At 38.0% G+C, this 16,241-nt stretch overlaps 1 protein-coding gene across 1 annotated transcript in view; it reads left to right on the top strand.

The window, feature by feature from the left end:
• dnah7 (dynein, axonemal, heavy chain 7) overlaps window positions 1-16,241 on the top strand; it is a 136,795-nt gene that overhangs the window by 45,138 nt on the left and 75,416 nt on the right. Inside the window, exons 27-34 of the mRNA XM_088083000.1 lie at window positions 53-180; window positions 448-660; window positions 2,712-2,810; window positions 4,060-4,308; window positions 6,739-6,888; window positions 12,018-12,200; window positions 14,768-14,944; window positions 16,105-16,236. Coding sequence (XP_087939126.1) covers window positions 53-180; window positions 448-660; window positions 2,712-2,810; window positions 4,060-4,308; window positions 6,739-6,888; window positions 12,018-12,200; window positions 14,768-14,944; window positions 16,105-16,236 — 1,331 coding nt within the window. The remainder of the gene's footprint in view (window positions 1-52; window positions 181-447; window positions 661-2,711; window positions 2,811-4,059; window positions 4,309-6,738; window positions 6,889-12,017; window positions 12,201-14,767; window positions 14,945-16,104; window positions 16,237-16,241) is intronic.

Below are 16,241 nucleotides of genomic sequence, written 5' to 3'. Positions count from 1 at the left end.
GCACAGAAGACATTTAAAAACATGCTGTATCTAACTGCATCTGTGTGTCCAGGGATTGCTGCCCATGCTGAAATGCTGATGTTTGAAGGGACAGAGCTCAAACTTGACCCCTCTTGTGCTGTGTTCATCACTATGAACCCTGGCTACGCTGGACGCTCTGAGTTACCAGACAATCTCAAGGTACTGTATCAGTTTCTCAGCCGTTCTGTCTGTTTGAGATGTCCGAACTTTGAGTCGATTGCAAAATTTGCAGTATAGTCACTTTAAATAAATGATTATAATAAGGTGATTGAATTAAAATTGAAAAAGCAGCAGAAAATATAGGCCTGTACTGTACATGTATGCAAATATTACTGATGTAAAATCATCTAAAACAGAACAGCACAAAAAATATCTTCAGAAATGAAAAACTTCTCTCCATTCAGCAAAAGTGTTTCTTTACATCAGGCTCTGTTCAGGACTGTGGCAATGATGGTACCAGACTACGCCATGATTGCAGAGATTGTGCTCTACTCGTGTGGCTTTGTGACCGCGCGGCCCCTGTCGGTGAAAATTGTGGCCACTTATCGACTCTGTTCAGAGCAGCTGTCCTCACAGCATCACTACGACTATGGGATGAGAGCTGTCAAGTCTGTGCTGACTGCTGCTGGAAACCTTAAGGTATCTCAGCACAAATAATTTTTAATATAATGGTTTTTTTCTACTTTTACCTGAATATATTCCCACAGAATTCAGTTACACATAACAATATTGCCATTATCAGCGTGTTTATTTCTACCCATACTGTTTTTGTGACAATGGTAAGTTCTTTTCAGGAAAACACATTTTGATAAAGTGGAACAATCTCTGATCATCAAACAAATGCCTATCATACACTTGAATATTTTGAAGTATTTTTAAAGTCTTTTCAAGCACTTAAGTCTGACTCCCTCTGGCATTTATATTTTGACAGTTTTTTTTTGCCAATTCAGCATCAGTAGAATCCATAAGGATATACTGTATTTGCACACAGACTTTACATTTTGGGTGTTCTAATCTGATAAAAAATGTATTTATAAAGTACTTTTAAAAGCAACAGAGATGACCATGTCTTATACATAAATAAATAGATTAAAAAATAGCATATGTAGCATAAAATGGGACAAAAAAAGTTATCAAAAAGGCAATAAAACCACAAGGTAAAACCATAAAACTGTCAACTCTCATACAAGGTCTGAGAACACCAAGGACAACTAATGAGTTTTAAACGAGATTTAAACACAGGCAAGGTTGGGACTAGTCTTATCTGGGGGGGCAGCTTGTTCCAGATTTTGGGGGCGGTGACAGCAAAGGCTCTGTCTCCCCTATGTTTCAACCTTGTTTTTGGGATGACAAGGAGTGAGGGGACAGCAGACCTCAGTGACCGTGATGGATGTTGACGCTTCACCTCACTACCAGCCTCTGTTGATTGGCTGCGTTATTTTAGTGGGAGGAGACTTTGGGAATGAGAGGCAAACTGTTTCAAAAAGATTCCTCATTAAAGTAAGTACTGGTTGATGGATCAGATACAATTAAACATAGTCTTTTTTAACTCCACATCTCTGCCAGTTTCTCCCCCTCTCCCACAGTATGACACTTGTTAACTTTCTCTGCACCTCCCTGGAGTCACCTCCATATTAACTGTATGCTGAGTTTGCTGTTTTTTCATTTTGGAGAGTCGTAGCTGAATGGTTGTTGAATATGTTTACATCATTCAACTTCAGTGTTTGCATGAGCCACAACTAAAAACATAATATTAAATATATTGTTGAGACGTCAGATTGTAGAAAAAGACTGACTTAAGACAGCTCGCACTGAGTTTTATGGCCACTTAACACTAAATGCTGGAGATCAAAGGGGACGCTGGCCACCTAAGATGAAGCTCTCAGTGATTTTACTCCAATGTTGCAAATATTGCTGTGACAGTACAACTGCTTGAACAGTCGTTTGGTGTAACAAATGTTAGAATTGTACCTAATTGGGTGGAAATAATTTCTCAACTCTTGCTCAATCTGTTTTTATGAAAGAAGCACTGATCAAGCTAAAGGGCAGACATGCACATAGCCATGTGTAATGTCTTGCCTCATCCTTAAAATGTATTTGGTTACATTTTTAATGCAGACAAATCAAGTTTATTCAAAGTAGAGTTCAGCTACACATTGGTAGGTCTCTGATACTATTTGGATCGTGTATAGTACACAATTGAAACTTTATTTATGCCACTCTACACAGCAGTAATCTTTCCGACATAGTGAGGAATTGTCACAGTTGGCACAAACCTCCTCCTTATTTTCCAAACACAACGTGACAAACTGTTTTGCGGAGTGCAGTGATGTGTGAGAGAGGAAGAAAAGAGCTGTCAGTCTGCTTCTCAAAGAGAAAGTCATCAACAGGCACCTGCTTTGTTTACACATACAAGGGATGTGACCTGCCGCACACATCATTTCTTTCCCCTGGTTCCAAATATAGACTTACCAGTAACAATGAGACTATTGCCTTTTTTTATTTTGCTTTTGGAAAACAGGGTGTCATTTAGACACTTACTATAGCTGCTTACTGACATGGCTTTTTGCATTGATTGGTTGTAATTGTCATGTGGCACAGTCCTTCATTAAGCTCCATCACTCAGCTGTTTCTCAGTAAATGTTGATCTTCTCCTTTTCTCTTTTTCTTCTGGCTTTGTTACACTATAGCTCACTTTTCCAGAGGAGAATGAAGACACCCTGCTGCTGAGATCCATTATTGATGTCAATCTGCCCAAGTTCCTGGCCCATGATCTGAAGCTATTTGAGGTGCGATAGAGTGGAGCTCCTCCTGTCTTGATTAATGGAGCGTTACACATCAAGTGATGTCAGCCCATGTTAATTCCAGTCAGCTCATTTGGAGCTGTGATGCACAAGGACAATTTAAGTCTGTTTGAGTCAGAACAGTTCACTGGAGTGTGTGTGTGTGTGTGAATGGTTTTGCACTATGATTCTGTGTATGTGTGAATGTGTGTGTGTGTGTGTGTGTGTGTGTGTGTGTGGTTTTGCACTATGTTTCTGAAAATGTATGTCCATCACGCATCTCAAGGTGAATGTGTTTGTGTGTGTGTGTGTGTGTGTGTGTGTGTGTCTCCACTGTACAGGGGTTTGTATGGTCAGCAATTTCCAGGCCTAGCAATGTTTTGGAAAACTAAATATATCCTGAAAGTTTTTGAAAAGTCCTAGATTTTTTTTAAACAACTTTGGTGATTTTTTTAAGACAACATGCGTTCCAAATCGGAAAAAAAAATAATAGAAAAAAGGGAAAACATTTTTCTTTAAAAAGTGCACAAAATTTAAGAAGAAAAAGAAATGACAGATTGTTTTCTTTAAAAATCGCCAAATTTGTTTAAGAAAATAAATGCTAAAAAATATCGAAGGAAAAAAATTGCAAAGAAAAATCACGAAATGTTTAGGAAAAATAAATAAATTTTGAATATATATATATATATATATATATTTATATATACACACACACACACACACACACACATACATACATACATACATATATATATATATATATATATATATATATATATATAATAAAAAGAAGAAAATATGCCTTTGAGGGCATGTTTGGTGGCAAAACTGGATTGAATAAAAAATATGTAAGTCCCTCCACAGTGCTTACAAAACTGCTTTTCCCTTTTTATACCACCCTCTCCCTTCTCATAGATAACGAACAGTCCCTAAGTTCTATTTAAATACTCAGTTCTAATCCTGCTCGGAAAATAAAATCCATTTTTTTAAAAAGCTATTATATAATGATGAAAAGAAACCAATAAGGAGTATCAGTATCAGTATCAGTATCAGTATCAGTATCAGCAAATTTTCATGACCATAAGTTCTCTGAACTTATGGTCATGAAAATTTGCCTTTAAGTTATGGAAAAGTCATGGAAATTTATTGGCAAAAATGTATATGAACACTGTTTCTTTTAAAACCGTGTGTAAGTATGGGTTTTCCCTCATCCTGCCATCACTGTTTCCCTAACTACTTTGGCTTTCCACCTCAGGGTATCACCTCTGACCTCTTCCCAGGGGTCAAGCTTCCAAATCGGGACTACCGCATCCTACTGGAGGCTGTTGAGGAAAACTGCCGGCGCATGAACCTCCAGGTCACCGATTTCTTTGTGGAGAAAATCCTGCAGATCTTTGAGATGATGATAGTGAGGCATGGATTCATGCTGGTGGGGGAGCCCTTTGGAGGCAAGACCAGCGCCTATCGTGTGCTGGCAGCAGCTCTACATGATGTCTTTAAAAAGGTATGATGTTCTATTTAAATCCAAAAATATGGTTAATTTTTAGTCACTTTATATTTTGAGTATTTAAGATACAATACATTAATAATTGATAATTAAAATGTTTTGTTGAAATTCTCAGCCTGCAGTCAGAAAATTTAACTTGCTACACTGTTGTCTCTAAAACAGATGCCTGTGGGCATGCAAATAAACAGACAAACAACAAATGTAACTATTCTGGGATGCATGTTGTGCTGTTTGATGTACCTGTTATTTAAATGTTAAAAGTGGTTGCCATTAGGACTGCTGCGTCATTTTAAATGATGTCAGTAACAATACCTGTATTGTTAAAGAGACACTGATACCATTAGAGTACTTCAGGTAATACTTTTTTTTAAATTCATGTAAATGAAAGAAGGTAAAAGGTAAAAAGGTATTTTTTAAACAAAGTTTAAAAAACAAAATTACATTTGTCCTTGATCCTGCTAAATCTTTGGAGTTGAAGGATTAGTTGATAAGAAATCCGCAGCTTATCTGAAGAAGCATTCAGTTGTGTAAAATGCCACCGCTCCTTCCCATCGCAATGATTTTCATTTTCTCTTTTTTATCAGTCTTTGTCCCCTCTCTAATTTTTTGATGTTTTTTTTGTGGGACTGTGGATGCAGTGCAAGTGGAACTTTGTTGGTTAAATAATTGATGTGCTGATCCAGTCAGATCGATGAGAGGAGTACATGCAGAGAGTCCAGTAAGAGTTCGACCTAGCCCAGTGAACATTTAAGTTTCACTTTCACTGCATCTGACATTCTGCTGCTCTGTCTGTGTCCAGAGTACGCTCTGCACTCTCTGGAGTGTGGTGCAATCAATATCCAAATAGCACATACCGTATATTCCTATAGCTCCTAATGAATGGTCCAGCTCCAAAAATATAAAATCAATACGTGGCAGCAGATGTTTCAATTGAGGCGGGCTGCCACAAAAAATGAATGTGTGCGAAACCTAAATACATTTTAAAGTGTCCAATTATTTAATTATTTATATCATAACTGTACAAATAATTTCATGAAATACACTGCACTCAACTCCATCACACCAAGCTCCTACAGTCATGGACCAATCATAAGTAATATTTAATTAGAGAAGGCTTGCTGTGATTGGCTGCCAGCAAAAACATGCAAATAGTATTTTTTTTCTATATCTGGGTACAAAAAGGATTTCATGCAGGTATTTTTTTTGACTGTAGAAGTGCCAATACTCCTTTCTACCATGTTAATTTGGTTAATACTCTAAAGTATTGAGAACCAATACCTAGCCCTAGTTGCCACTGGTGGCAACCAAATGCCATGAAGTGCTTGCCAATTTCTTAAAGTAGTTGGCGGTCACTGTCAGTCCATAATATGTGATAACTGTGATATTGGAGAAATTTGAGAAGTATTTTGAATTAAACTGAGATATTGGCAACAAAAGTGTGAAACAAAGGTGGCACATTAGACCGCAAGTTGAATGTCAACTTACTATATTTGATGAATTCCTTGTGTGGCAGTAAGTTTTGATCAATAGCTACTTTAAACCACTTTATTTTCTCGGTTGCATTTCCCGTAGTTGTCCTTGAGGTCCAACTTATTCATTATATTCCCGTCAGGTATTAACTTGGTCAATTTGTCAGAAGTTTTGAAAGAAAGAAAGAAAAAAAAAGTCTTTTTTCAGACGGTTAACCATGCATTCTTTAATTGTATTGTATTACACATTTTGATGGCTTTCCGGAGACCTTGGGACATGAACTTGCTCTATCAGTAAAAAATCATATAAAATTTGACGTGCATGAAAATATGTTACACTCAATATCCAAGGCTTATCTGAGCTACATGTTTTTCCCAAGTAAACACATCCATCCAATTTGTCAGAGCTGTAGTCTTTGTTTAGTAGTTATTGATCTCGCAGAGAAGAGCAGGACTGGCTTGTTGTATTTACATGGCTGAGAGGGCTGAGAGGCATCCCACCAAGGAGACAGATGAAGGCCTGCTGATGGAATGCCTGGGAACGCCACATTTATCATCGTCATCCTTGTTGCTGCACGTCCACTGATCATGTCCAACCTCCTCCCTCCCCTTTCTTTGCTTTTTTTTGTTGTTCTTTTTTTCCCTCACAGCCTGTTTTTCTCATTGTTTTTAACTCAAAGTGACACATAGTCTGAAAAGCCGTTTGTTGCAGTTTTTGCTTCTCTTGCTCGGTTAGCAGAAGTCCTGTCACACAGTCAGTAATCTTCTAAGCAATTTATGACTCTTGGCGAAGACAAGAAGGTGAAATGTGCGACTCGTCATGCTCGTTTTTGCCGCTTTTTTACCTGCAAAGAAATTCATTAAGTGTATTTATATACTGCCTTTGAATCCCTTTTGTCTTGACTTGACAGCTCTCTTTATTACTGTTGTGTGTATATATGTATGTGTTTGTTACTAGGGTTTGATGGATGAGAACCAGGTGCAGATCACAGTCATCAATCCCAAATCCATCACCATGGGCCAGCTGTATGGCCAGTTTGACCCCGTCTCTCATGAGTGGTCTGACGGTATCCTCGCCGTCAGCTACAGAGCCTTCGCTTCCTCCCAGGTAAAAAAGCTGATGAGAGGGCAGCAGTTTGAACAGTTTAAGGTCCAGACATGAACAAACAAGCAAACAAACATGCAGAATAATTTAACTTGTGTAGCAGCATGTTGATTCAGCGACATGCCCCCCTCAGGCCCTCACACAGATGAACATGATCACCCCTGGGAGCTGTGCAGGGTTAGTTGCACACCACCTGTTCCTCTTTTGGAGGCAGTTGCAATCCAGTGTAATCACACAATTTGGTAAAATTTACATATTCATAATTTATTTCATGCTGCACAAAACCTGCTGTAGTGCCAGTTTAGCAGAGGATGGCTTCTGCAGCTTACCATGTGCTCAGTACTGCTCATATTCACAAATAATCGCTTCAAATGTTGACCTTGACCAAAAAATCAAAGTTTTAATATGCTTCATGGGAAGGAAAATCATTTCTTTTCATGCTGTATGTGTCCACAAAAATAGGTGAAAGGCGTCATGTGTTGACAGCATTTTTGACAATGTGGCAACAGTAGAATCCATACAGATAAACTGTATTTGCTTACAAACTATACATTTTAGCCTCAACTTGTTTACAGCTTCTGTTGGTAAGTTGCTCTATGCCTCCTCAATGTTCAAAGATAAAGATTTCTCACCAAAATAAGTATTGGATGGTGGATCAGATTCACATGAAATTAAACTCTCGTTGAACTCTCGTTCACTCCACAAGTCCAACAGGGAATTTAAAAAAAAACCAAACAAAAACAAAACAAAACCAGAGATCAATCATTGAAAAAGACCTGTAGACATCCCCTCAGTGTGTACTGAAGAAATACTGAAGCTAAGCTATGTACTGCTTTGGATGGGGACAGTCACAAAACTCCACCTAAAATATGTGTCCCCCAAAAAAAGTCAATATCAATATAAGTGTGGAGTTTGCATGTTCTCTCCATGTCAGCGTGGGTTTTCTCTTGAGTCTGCTGCTTCCTCCCCTTATCCAAAAACATGCAGGTTAGGTCATTAGTGACTCTAAATTGCCTGTATGAATGATCTTTTTCTATGTGTGTACCCTGCGTCCGGCCCATTGTCAGCTGGTATAGGCTCCGGCAAATCTGCGACCCTTAACGAAGTGGTTACGGAAAATGAATGAATGAATTAATTTTTCAAAGATATTATTGAGATGTTTTGCCTTTATTTACCAGACAGAAATAGTGTGAAAGGAAAAGAGAGATTAGACCACATGCAGCAAAGGGTTGGAATCAAACCTGGGACGGCTGCTGCAAGGACATAGGACGCCTTTTGTACATGGTGTGCCCACTCTACTGTGTGAGCTAATGGGCGCCCCTGAAGGAATTACTGAAGGAATTTAAGTGTACACTATATTTAAAATATTTCCCCATTTATCTTTGCCCTTAGGCTGCTGTTTCCAGGAGTCAGTTGATCACTCTCTTACGTGCTTTGATTTTTTTCATTTTGTACTGCGCCAACAGTTCTGCACTTTAAATACGTGGCTTGTGTAGTCGCTTTATCTTCTATGTTTTTATTCTTGTATATGTTAAATATTGCCCTAGTGAAGCCCTCTGTGACCTATGTCTGTGAAAAGTGGTATATAAAAAAATTTAACTTTTCAAAGTCAGGCTTCACTGAGAACAACAGTATTTTAACATTGCTGAATTTAGGAGCTGCTCGTCTATAGCTGCCTTGTTCAGTTGCTTTGTCTTATTGTGTGACTTCAGTCTTTAGAGGGGTTAGTTTGGGTTCGACAAAGTCACACAATAACACAAGCAAACTGGCTGATTGACGCAGCAATAGACCAGCAGCCTCCATGTTCAGTAAGCTAAATTTACTGTTTTCTAAAAGGAGTCTTTTACAAGAGCATAGATGGAGGACTGGGGGAATACAGAGCATTATCTGCTGTAGGTAATACACACACTATGGATAAGTACCTCATATAACTTGGCTTCATAAGATTATCCCTTTAAATTCACAGAGACATTCAAGTGTTTTTTAATGTTTGTTTTTGTTTTATTTCTTGGACAAAAGAATGCCTTTCTTCATTGAAAATATGGTCACAATGATTTAACTGGTAATCAAGCACAAAGCACATGTGCTGTTGCCATGGTTACTTGCAATTTAATTCACCGTGCAGACAGTTTAGAGCAGTGTTTCAACTGATATTTATGTTTGAGGTTCTCAGTTGAAATGTTTTTTATTTTCCACAGGGTTTCTTATTGTGGGATTTAAAAGCTTTCGCTGATAACCTTTTCATGTTTACCAGAGTCGTTCCCTCTGCTATGATGGAAGGTGGGAAATTCACATTATTTATCCTGGCGAATGAGGACATTAGAGGAGACAAGCCAGGAAGGTGCCTTACTATTGTTATCCTAAGAGAGTAATTTCATTTCTCAAGATCACCTACTGAGTCTGTGACAGGGAAACTACTCTGTGTTCATACAGGCTGCCGAAAAATACACACAGAGTTGTTTCGACGTAGTGTATTCTCGTCATGCCAAACACTGTATGTAGTCACTATTGAGTAAAAGAAAACAGAAGCAGATGAGACGAGGATTTTATATCTACAAATGGTACCCAATATAGGTTTCATTTAGGCTTTTTTATTCATCCAAAAATGTCAGACAGACATTTATTACACACAGAACAGTTGTCCTGAAACTGTTATCCGCCTTAAATGTTTTCGAAACAGTGTTGATGCGCTTTTTCACATCATCAAAAGACTCAAAGGAGACAAATTTTGTCTTTGTGAAAGAAGTTTAGCTGGAGTAGAAAAGAAAACATTCTTCAAAGATGATGTTTCTCTGAGGTACATGCAGTGTAGTGTCCATCATTACTGCTGTTCAGGATCAGCAGGACATTAGTTTGATGTAAATTTCTAGTAATGTGTCAAACTGGGCTCCTGACATCACACAGTAGTCTTAATGTATTCAAACCTAACATTCAACTTCTGTTATTAAGTATGTATGTTGTTTTTTTTCTTCCTCTCTTATCCTCTCATGTCATTTATGCTATTTTTTATTTTATTATTTTTATTACTACTTGTTTTTTTTTAATGTATGTATTAATGTACAGCATTTTGGTCAACTCTGCTGTTTTTAAATGCTCTGTTTATATAAATTTGGATTGGATGTTTTAGCATCAAAATAAATTGGGAATTGGATTGATTTTACAGCTTCAGTTCTGATCTAAAGAACACAAATGCAGTCTACATTTAAGAAACGTCAGTATGCATATCTCAAAACATATCTCAACCTTTTATTGATCTGTTCTACAAGAATTTTGAGGGTCTAATTAACTCAGGAGGCAACAAACGACTGTTCACTTCCAGGGGTTTGAGGATCTAGTAGAGGAAATTGTCATTATTTTTCAGTTTTTTTAATAATAGTTAAGCTCTGAATGCTCAGCTTACTTGTCACTAAGCTACTGGATGTCTTGTACATACATAGTGGCTGTTAATCTCTACCTTATGAATACTCAAATCCTATGTCCTGTTCAAATCTTGCACTAAAATTACTATGATCAGTAAAATAATGTCAAAATAATGATGCCCTAGCTGAGACATAATACCAGGATCTGTTGCAGACTTTCAAACTGATGCTGTCTCTATGGAAACAGGCATTTGGAGCAACTTTGTGTCACCACTTAAAGCAAAAAGTATTCTTGTTATATGTCAGCTGTGTTATGCTGGTCAGCCACATAGCTGCTGTGACCTTCCTCGGTAATATCAGCTCAAAATAGATGTGTGGATCATTCGTTGCTGCACTTTCTGTGGGTTAAAACCTTAAAGCATGTTACACCTGTGATCAAAGGTGTAACATGTTCAAATGCTTCACGTTATACAGAGCTGTGCAATGAGAAGATGAGATTTTGATGCATTATTGTCTACTCAGTCTCAGTTTAGGAGCATTGGACGGATCATTGTACAATAAGCATGACGTTCCAATTAATTTCAAGCCGGTAGAAAGAGAGGCTGCGTCGACAGGGTAACAAAAAGAAACATTCTGCTGTCTTGTTAAATTTAGATCTTTAATAACGCTCTTTCATTCATGTACACACAGCAGACAAACATGGGCAGATGATTTACAGATGGCAGCGGAGGCACGTCATAATGGGAAATCATTTGTTCGCCCTATTCTCAGATCGTTTCCAAATGAACTTGTCATTTTAAAAATTGGCCCAGTATATAAAGTTGTCATTTTACAAATTGTTTTTTCGTCAATGAAAAAGGAGCGTGAGGAGTGGTTATGACAGCCGAGGCAGCGCATACTGATGCAATGAAAACAGAAAACGAGAACAAGGCTTGTTTTAATTCACTTTTAAAAAAAAAAATCCTCTGTGGGCAAAGACTTTCTTTGTTTTGCTTTTTTTTCTGCATTACATTTTGCTAAACTAATTTTTGTGTGCTAATCTGGAGTCAGCAGCAGTGTAGTGTATTAAACTCTCTGCATACACAATGAGATTTTTTTTTTTTTGCAGCGAGCACTCTCTGTTAGATCATTACATTACAGTATACTCACTTCCCTCACAAGCACCAGATGGCCCCAGCCCAGGCTTCTTCCATTTGTTTATATTACAACAAATCAATTTAAAGCACAGCTCTTGCCAGCCCATTTAACTGGAGAATTGACGCCTGTTGTCAACCTCCATTATGACAGTGTATGTGTTAATTTCATTCATTCAGCAAACATTCTCTGCTCAGCTCATAATGCGCAGGAGTTCTTTTATGACCTTGAGAGTATGCACAGGGATTTGTGTCAGTGTGACATAAATGAATACACTGTGTGCATATGATTAAAGGATACAGGCGCTGTCTTGATAAACCAAAAGATAGAACTTTTAAGCTCTTCTACCAAACTTTAAAGCTCCATGAATATTTAAGAATTCTGTATATTTCAGCACTGCAGCACCCAACAAAGTAAAAGAAAAAAATCTTCTCTAGGGTTTAAAAGTTTAAGTGTTTATCTTTCCGGCTGACTGTCTGCCTGTTTGTGCCTCCTCACATCCATACATCCACAGGCCACCAGTGTGGTCAGTGTTGTGACCGTTTATAACCTTTTTCTTGACATAAACATGTGTTATTGTGCTGTTAATAAAAAAGGTTCCTTCAGGGTGTAAGAAATCCTATTTATTTCCTCCCGTAGAGCCCCGACAGGAAATGGCTTATCTTTGACGGCCCAGTGGATGCCGTGTGGATCGAGAATATGAACACAGTGCTCGACGACAACAAGAAGCTGTGTCTGATGAGCGGTGAGATCATTCAGATGTCACCCCAGATGAGCCTCATCTTTGAGCCCATGGACCTGGAGGTGGCATCGCCAGCCACGGTGAGAAACATCTTTACTTGGATTAAGGGCTTTCATGGCAGTGTAACCTGTTTTTGTATTTGTAGCAGCAATGGTTTCCAATCTCCCTATATATATATATATATATGTGTGTGTGTGTGTGTGTGTGTGTGTGTATATATATATATATATATATATATATACTTGAGGATGTATCACTTACTGTCCTTATATAGAAGCATACAATTTTTGAACATAGCTGGTGGTCTTTATATTATATACCCAGAGAGTGTAGAGCTTGTAACATAAGGAACATCTTTCCAAAATATTCGGGGTTTATCTATTTCAGCATTAGCTTAATATTTGCAAATCACATTTAGTCTTTGTTGAATCTTGGTTGTCAGATTGGTGTAATAAATGCTATTAAGCTCAGACAGTGACAAGGATGTACTCTAACTGCAAGTTAGTTAGGTCACTTGCTGTGTTTTTTTATTAAATACTTCTTGAAAATATCTTCATGGATTTAACCATTCCAGAGCTGCATTCCTCTGTTTTTCTCATTTTACACCTTATTGATGCATTTAAAATGTAAAATGCCAATAGAAAAAAATAATTATGCCTTTGCACCAGTGACAGTTGAGGCTGGGGGCATTATGTTTAATGGGTTGTTCGTCTCATTCTCATGAATGCAATATATCAGGAATGCATTTAGCGAATTTCTTCCAAATTGGCCCAAATGGATTTTGGTGCTCGAAGGTTAAAGTCACTGCGACCTCGTTTGTCTCATCCTTATGGATGCAATATTTCAGAACACTTTGAGGGGATTCTTCAAATTTGGCACATTCATTTACTTGGACTCAAGGATGAACTGACTCTCAGTTCATCCTTGAGTCCAAGTAAATGAATGAGGGTCAGAGGTCAAGGTTACTATGACCCTGTGTTTATCTTGTTCTTATACAACTGATATCTCAAGAAACACTGAAGGAGTATCTTCAAATCTGGCACAGATATCCACTCGGACTAAACGATGAATTGTCACTGTGACCTCACAAAACATGATTTTGGTCAAGAATTCATACACTTATTATGACAAAATTTCAATTCAGGTTAACTTCACTGTGATGTTGTACAGTTCTGACAAACATTTTTCCAGCCATTACTCAAAGCAGCAACTTAGGAACAGAGGGGGAGTAATTTGTCCGATGCTGAATTTGTGACAGTAATGTTGGTTGATTTATCCTGAAACCGTGCTGATTGTATTGATCTTCTGTGCTGCCGGTGTGTGTGTAAGCATCCACATTTTAAAGTTTGTTCTTTTCAGCAACATCAATATTTAAAAAGTGGCCTTCGTATGGCCACATGCAAGTTTGGGCAGACAGGGATGTAAACCGCAAGTTGACTCATTTGCAGAGGCATACAACTGCAAGTTATTAATAGTTTCAAAATTGTTTTGTTAATTTTCCCCATTCCCTCAGTATTTGGAATGTCTAGTTCAATTTGCAGCCATGAGCTAAGCCTGTAATGTCACCAGCTGCCTTCTTTAACTAGCCAATCATAACATTTATCAGTAGGGCATAATGATGGTAATGTTAATGCCATTCCTAGTTGTGCAGGCATTTTAGCAAGCATTTCACAAGAAATATCCAGCAAAGTCAAGTTACAAAGTTATCACATGCCTCTCCATTTCTTTGAAATAAACTACAATCCATGTAAAAATCCTTTGCAGTACATACATAAGTTTTTTTTTTATAATTTTATAATTTTCTTTCTTAAGTTCTTTGTTGTGAAGCAGTAACAAAGGCTCTTGATTGCAGTACATGGATGCCTTGAGAGAATTCCTTTGCATCTCCCCGGCTCTACTTTTTTATTAAACAGACTTCTATTTTTGATTCTTTATAGCCTGGCATCTGTTCCCTTTATCGTGAATGCAAAGACGTTAACATTTGTGATCACAGGGTCCTTTTTGTGCACCGTTGATATTTCTACTCCCTTTTTTTCCCTCTTAATTTTTTCATCTCTTCTCTGTTTTACTATGAAAGTTATTTTTCTTCCTTTATCTTAAAAAAACCTCATTCGTCTTTCTCCTCTTCTATCATAACCCCACGTCTCTCAGCTACAGCTCATACATTATATCTTTACCCATCTCGGCTCATCTTTCTTCTTTGTTCTAACTTCACCTGCACTCCGTCCTGAAGCTATTCCTTGAGTGGGACTCCCATAGTGAGCTCTGGGATCTCATTAAAAGCTTCACTTTAGGAAAAGGTTGGAGTATAGTCATCGGGTATTCATTAGACATCACATATGCAGCTTGCAATCATTTACAAAATTTATCAGTATAAAGGATATAACTGTTGGGAGCCATACATGTCATAATGTTTGGTCAAACTGGGGCCAGAACACCTCTGAAATGCTCACCAGTATTGCACTGCATGTCCACACCTAGTTTACAATATTGCAACCAATAATTGGATGACAGTCATCCTTTTGTTGGGCACTGGTCAGATGGTCGTGCTTATTAGTTAAGAGACGCTACATTAAGAATAATATTCTTATAAACTGACTGCCCATTATGTTGTTTTTAGATGTGATATACTGTGTGTCTGTGGCAGGTCTCTCGATGTGGGATGATCTACATGGAGCCTCATATGCTTGGCTGGCGGCCCCTCATGTTGTCGTGGCTCAACAGCCTGCCGGCCACAGTCACTGCAGCACACAAAGACCTCATCGCTGCCCTGTTTGACCGCATACTGCCGGCCTGTGTGCAGCTCATTCGAAAGGCCACCAAGGTGCTGAACCATCCTCAGGAAATACAGTTTATTTTCTACCTTTTTTTTTTTATCGGGAATGCTTTTATTAATTTTTTAAATTTAAAAAGTTCACACACTGTATGACAGGTGTAAAACTGTACAGAGCATGTACAAGACAAAACACAGCATAAATACAAATTACAAACCTACCCATTCCACTTAACCCAAAACAATAGGACGATCCTCCATCACTGGAGTAGAAAAAAAAATCTGTTTGAGCTGGAGGCCAAAATTGAAAGAGAGAAGGAGAGGTGTCTATGTGAAAGGCGGTTTCAAAATAATGGGTAAGTAAACAGTATACATTGACTAAGAGCAAAATGAGCAAGCAATAAATGCAGAGTCATCACTTTGACTGATAGCTCTGGAAGTATTTCATAAAGGGGCCCCATAGTTTTTGAATTTCTTATCTGAGTCACAGATTGAGTTGCGAATCTTTTTGAGATTAAAACAGGACATAATGTCCCTCAACTACTGGGCATGGGTGGGCAGGGCAGCATCCCTCCATCTGATTACAACTGCACGCTTAGCCAGCAGAGAGGTGAAAGACAACATATGCCGTTGGGTTAGAGTCAGGCGTACATCGTCCTCTCCGGTGGTGGCAAAGAGAGCGACCAGAGGATTGGGTTGCGGGTCAGAGTTAAGGATTGAGGATAAGGTTTGGAAAACTTTCTTCAAGTATATTTCAAGGCTCGGACAAGTCCAAAACATGTGAATAAGGCATTTCCTAACTTTTTACTCAAAAGGGAGTTTTTCACTCTACATCTGCAGAAATGCAGAAATTTTCTATTGATATGTGCATATTTCTTCTGGCATGTTTAAATGTAGAGTATGTAATTTCTGCTGTGAGGTGTCTCCCATTTAAAACAATAACAAAAGACTGACTTGGACGATTTAGTGAAGTAGCGTGGGATCATGGCGTTGTTTTTTCATCATTAAACAACCACTGTTTCCAATGAAAAATTATCTGTGGTGATCTTAAAAATTATGTGCACTGATTAAAGTGTTATTCATGGTTGGTCATGTTTTTTTCACCTTTATTCATGTAATTAAGTGTAAAAATGGACTTCTGATTCCAGGAGTATATTCAGAAATTTAATATGTCCAAGTTTTTAATGTGTTTTATTTCTTTTTGCTTTCAGGAGCTGTCCCCGACCTCTGACACCAATCTAGTCAAGTCCCTGATGAATCTGATGGACTGTATGATGGATGAGTTTCATGATGAAGCAAAGATGAAGAGCATGAATGAAAAAGATATTTGCTCCTGGTTGGAGGTTTG

The sequence above is a fragment of the Plectropomus leopardus genome, chromosome 10 (assembly GCF_026936395.1).
Source record: "Plectropomus leopardus strain MGB_pleo_1.0 chromosome 10, ASM2693639v1, whole genome shotgun sequence".
Classification (NCBI taxonomy): domain Eukaryota; kingdom Metazoa; phylum Chordata; class Actinopteri; order Perciformes; family Serranidae; genus Plectropomus; species Plectropomus leopardus.
The sequence above is the reverse complement of the archived record's forward strand: the minus strand, read 5'-3'. Positions and strand labels throughout refer to the sequence as shown.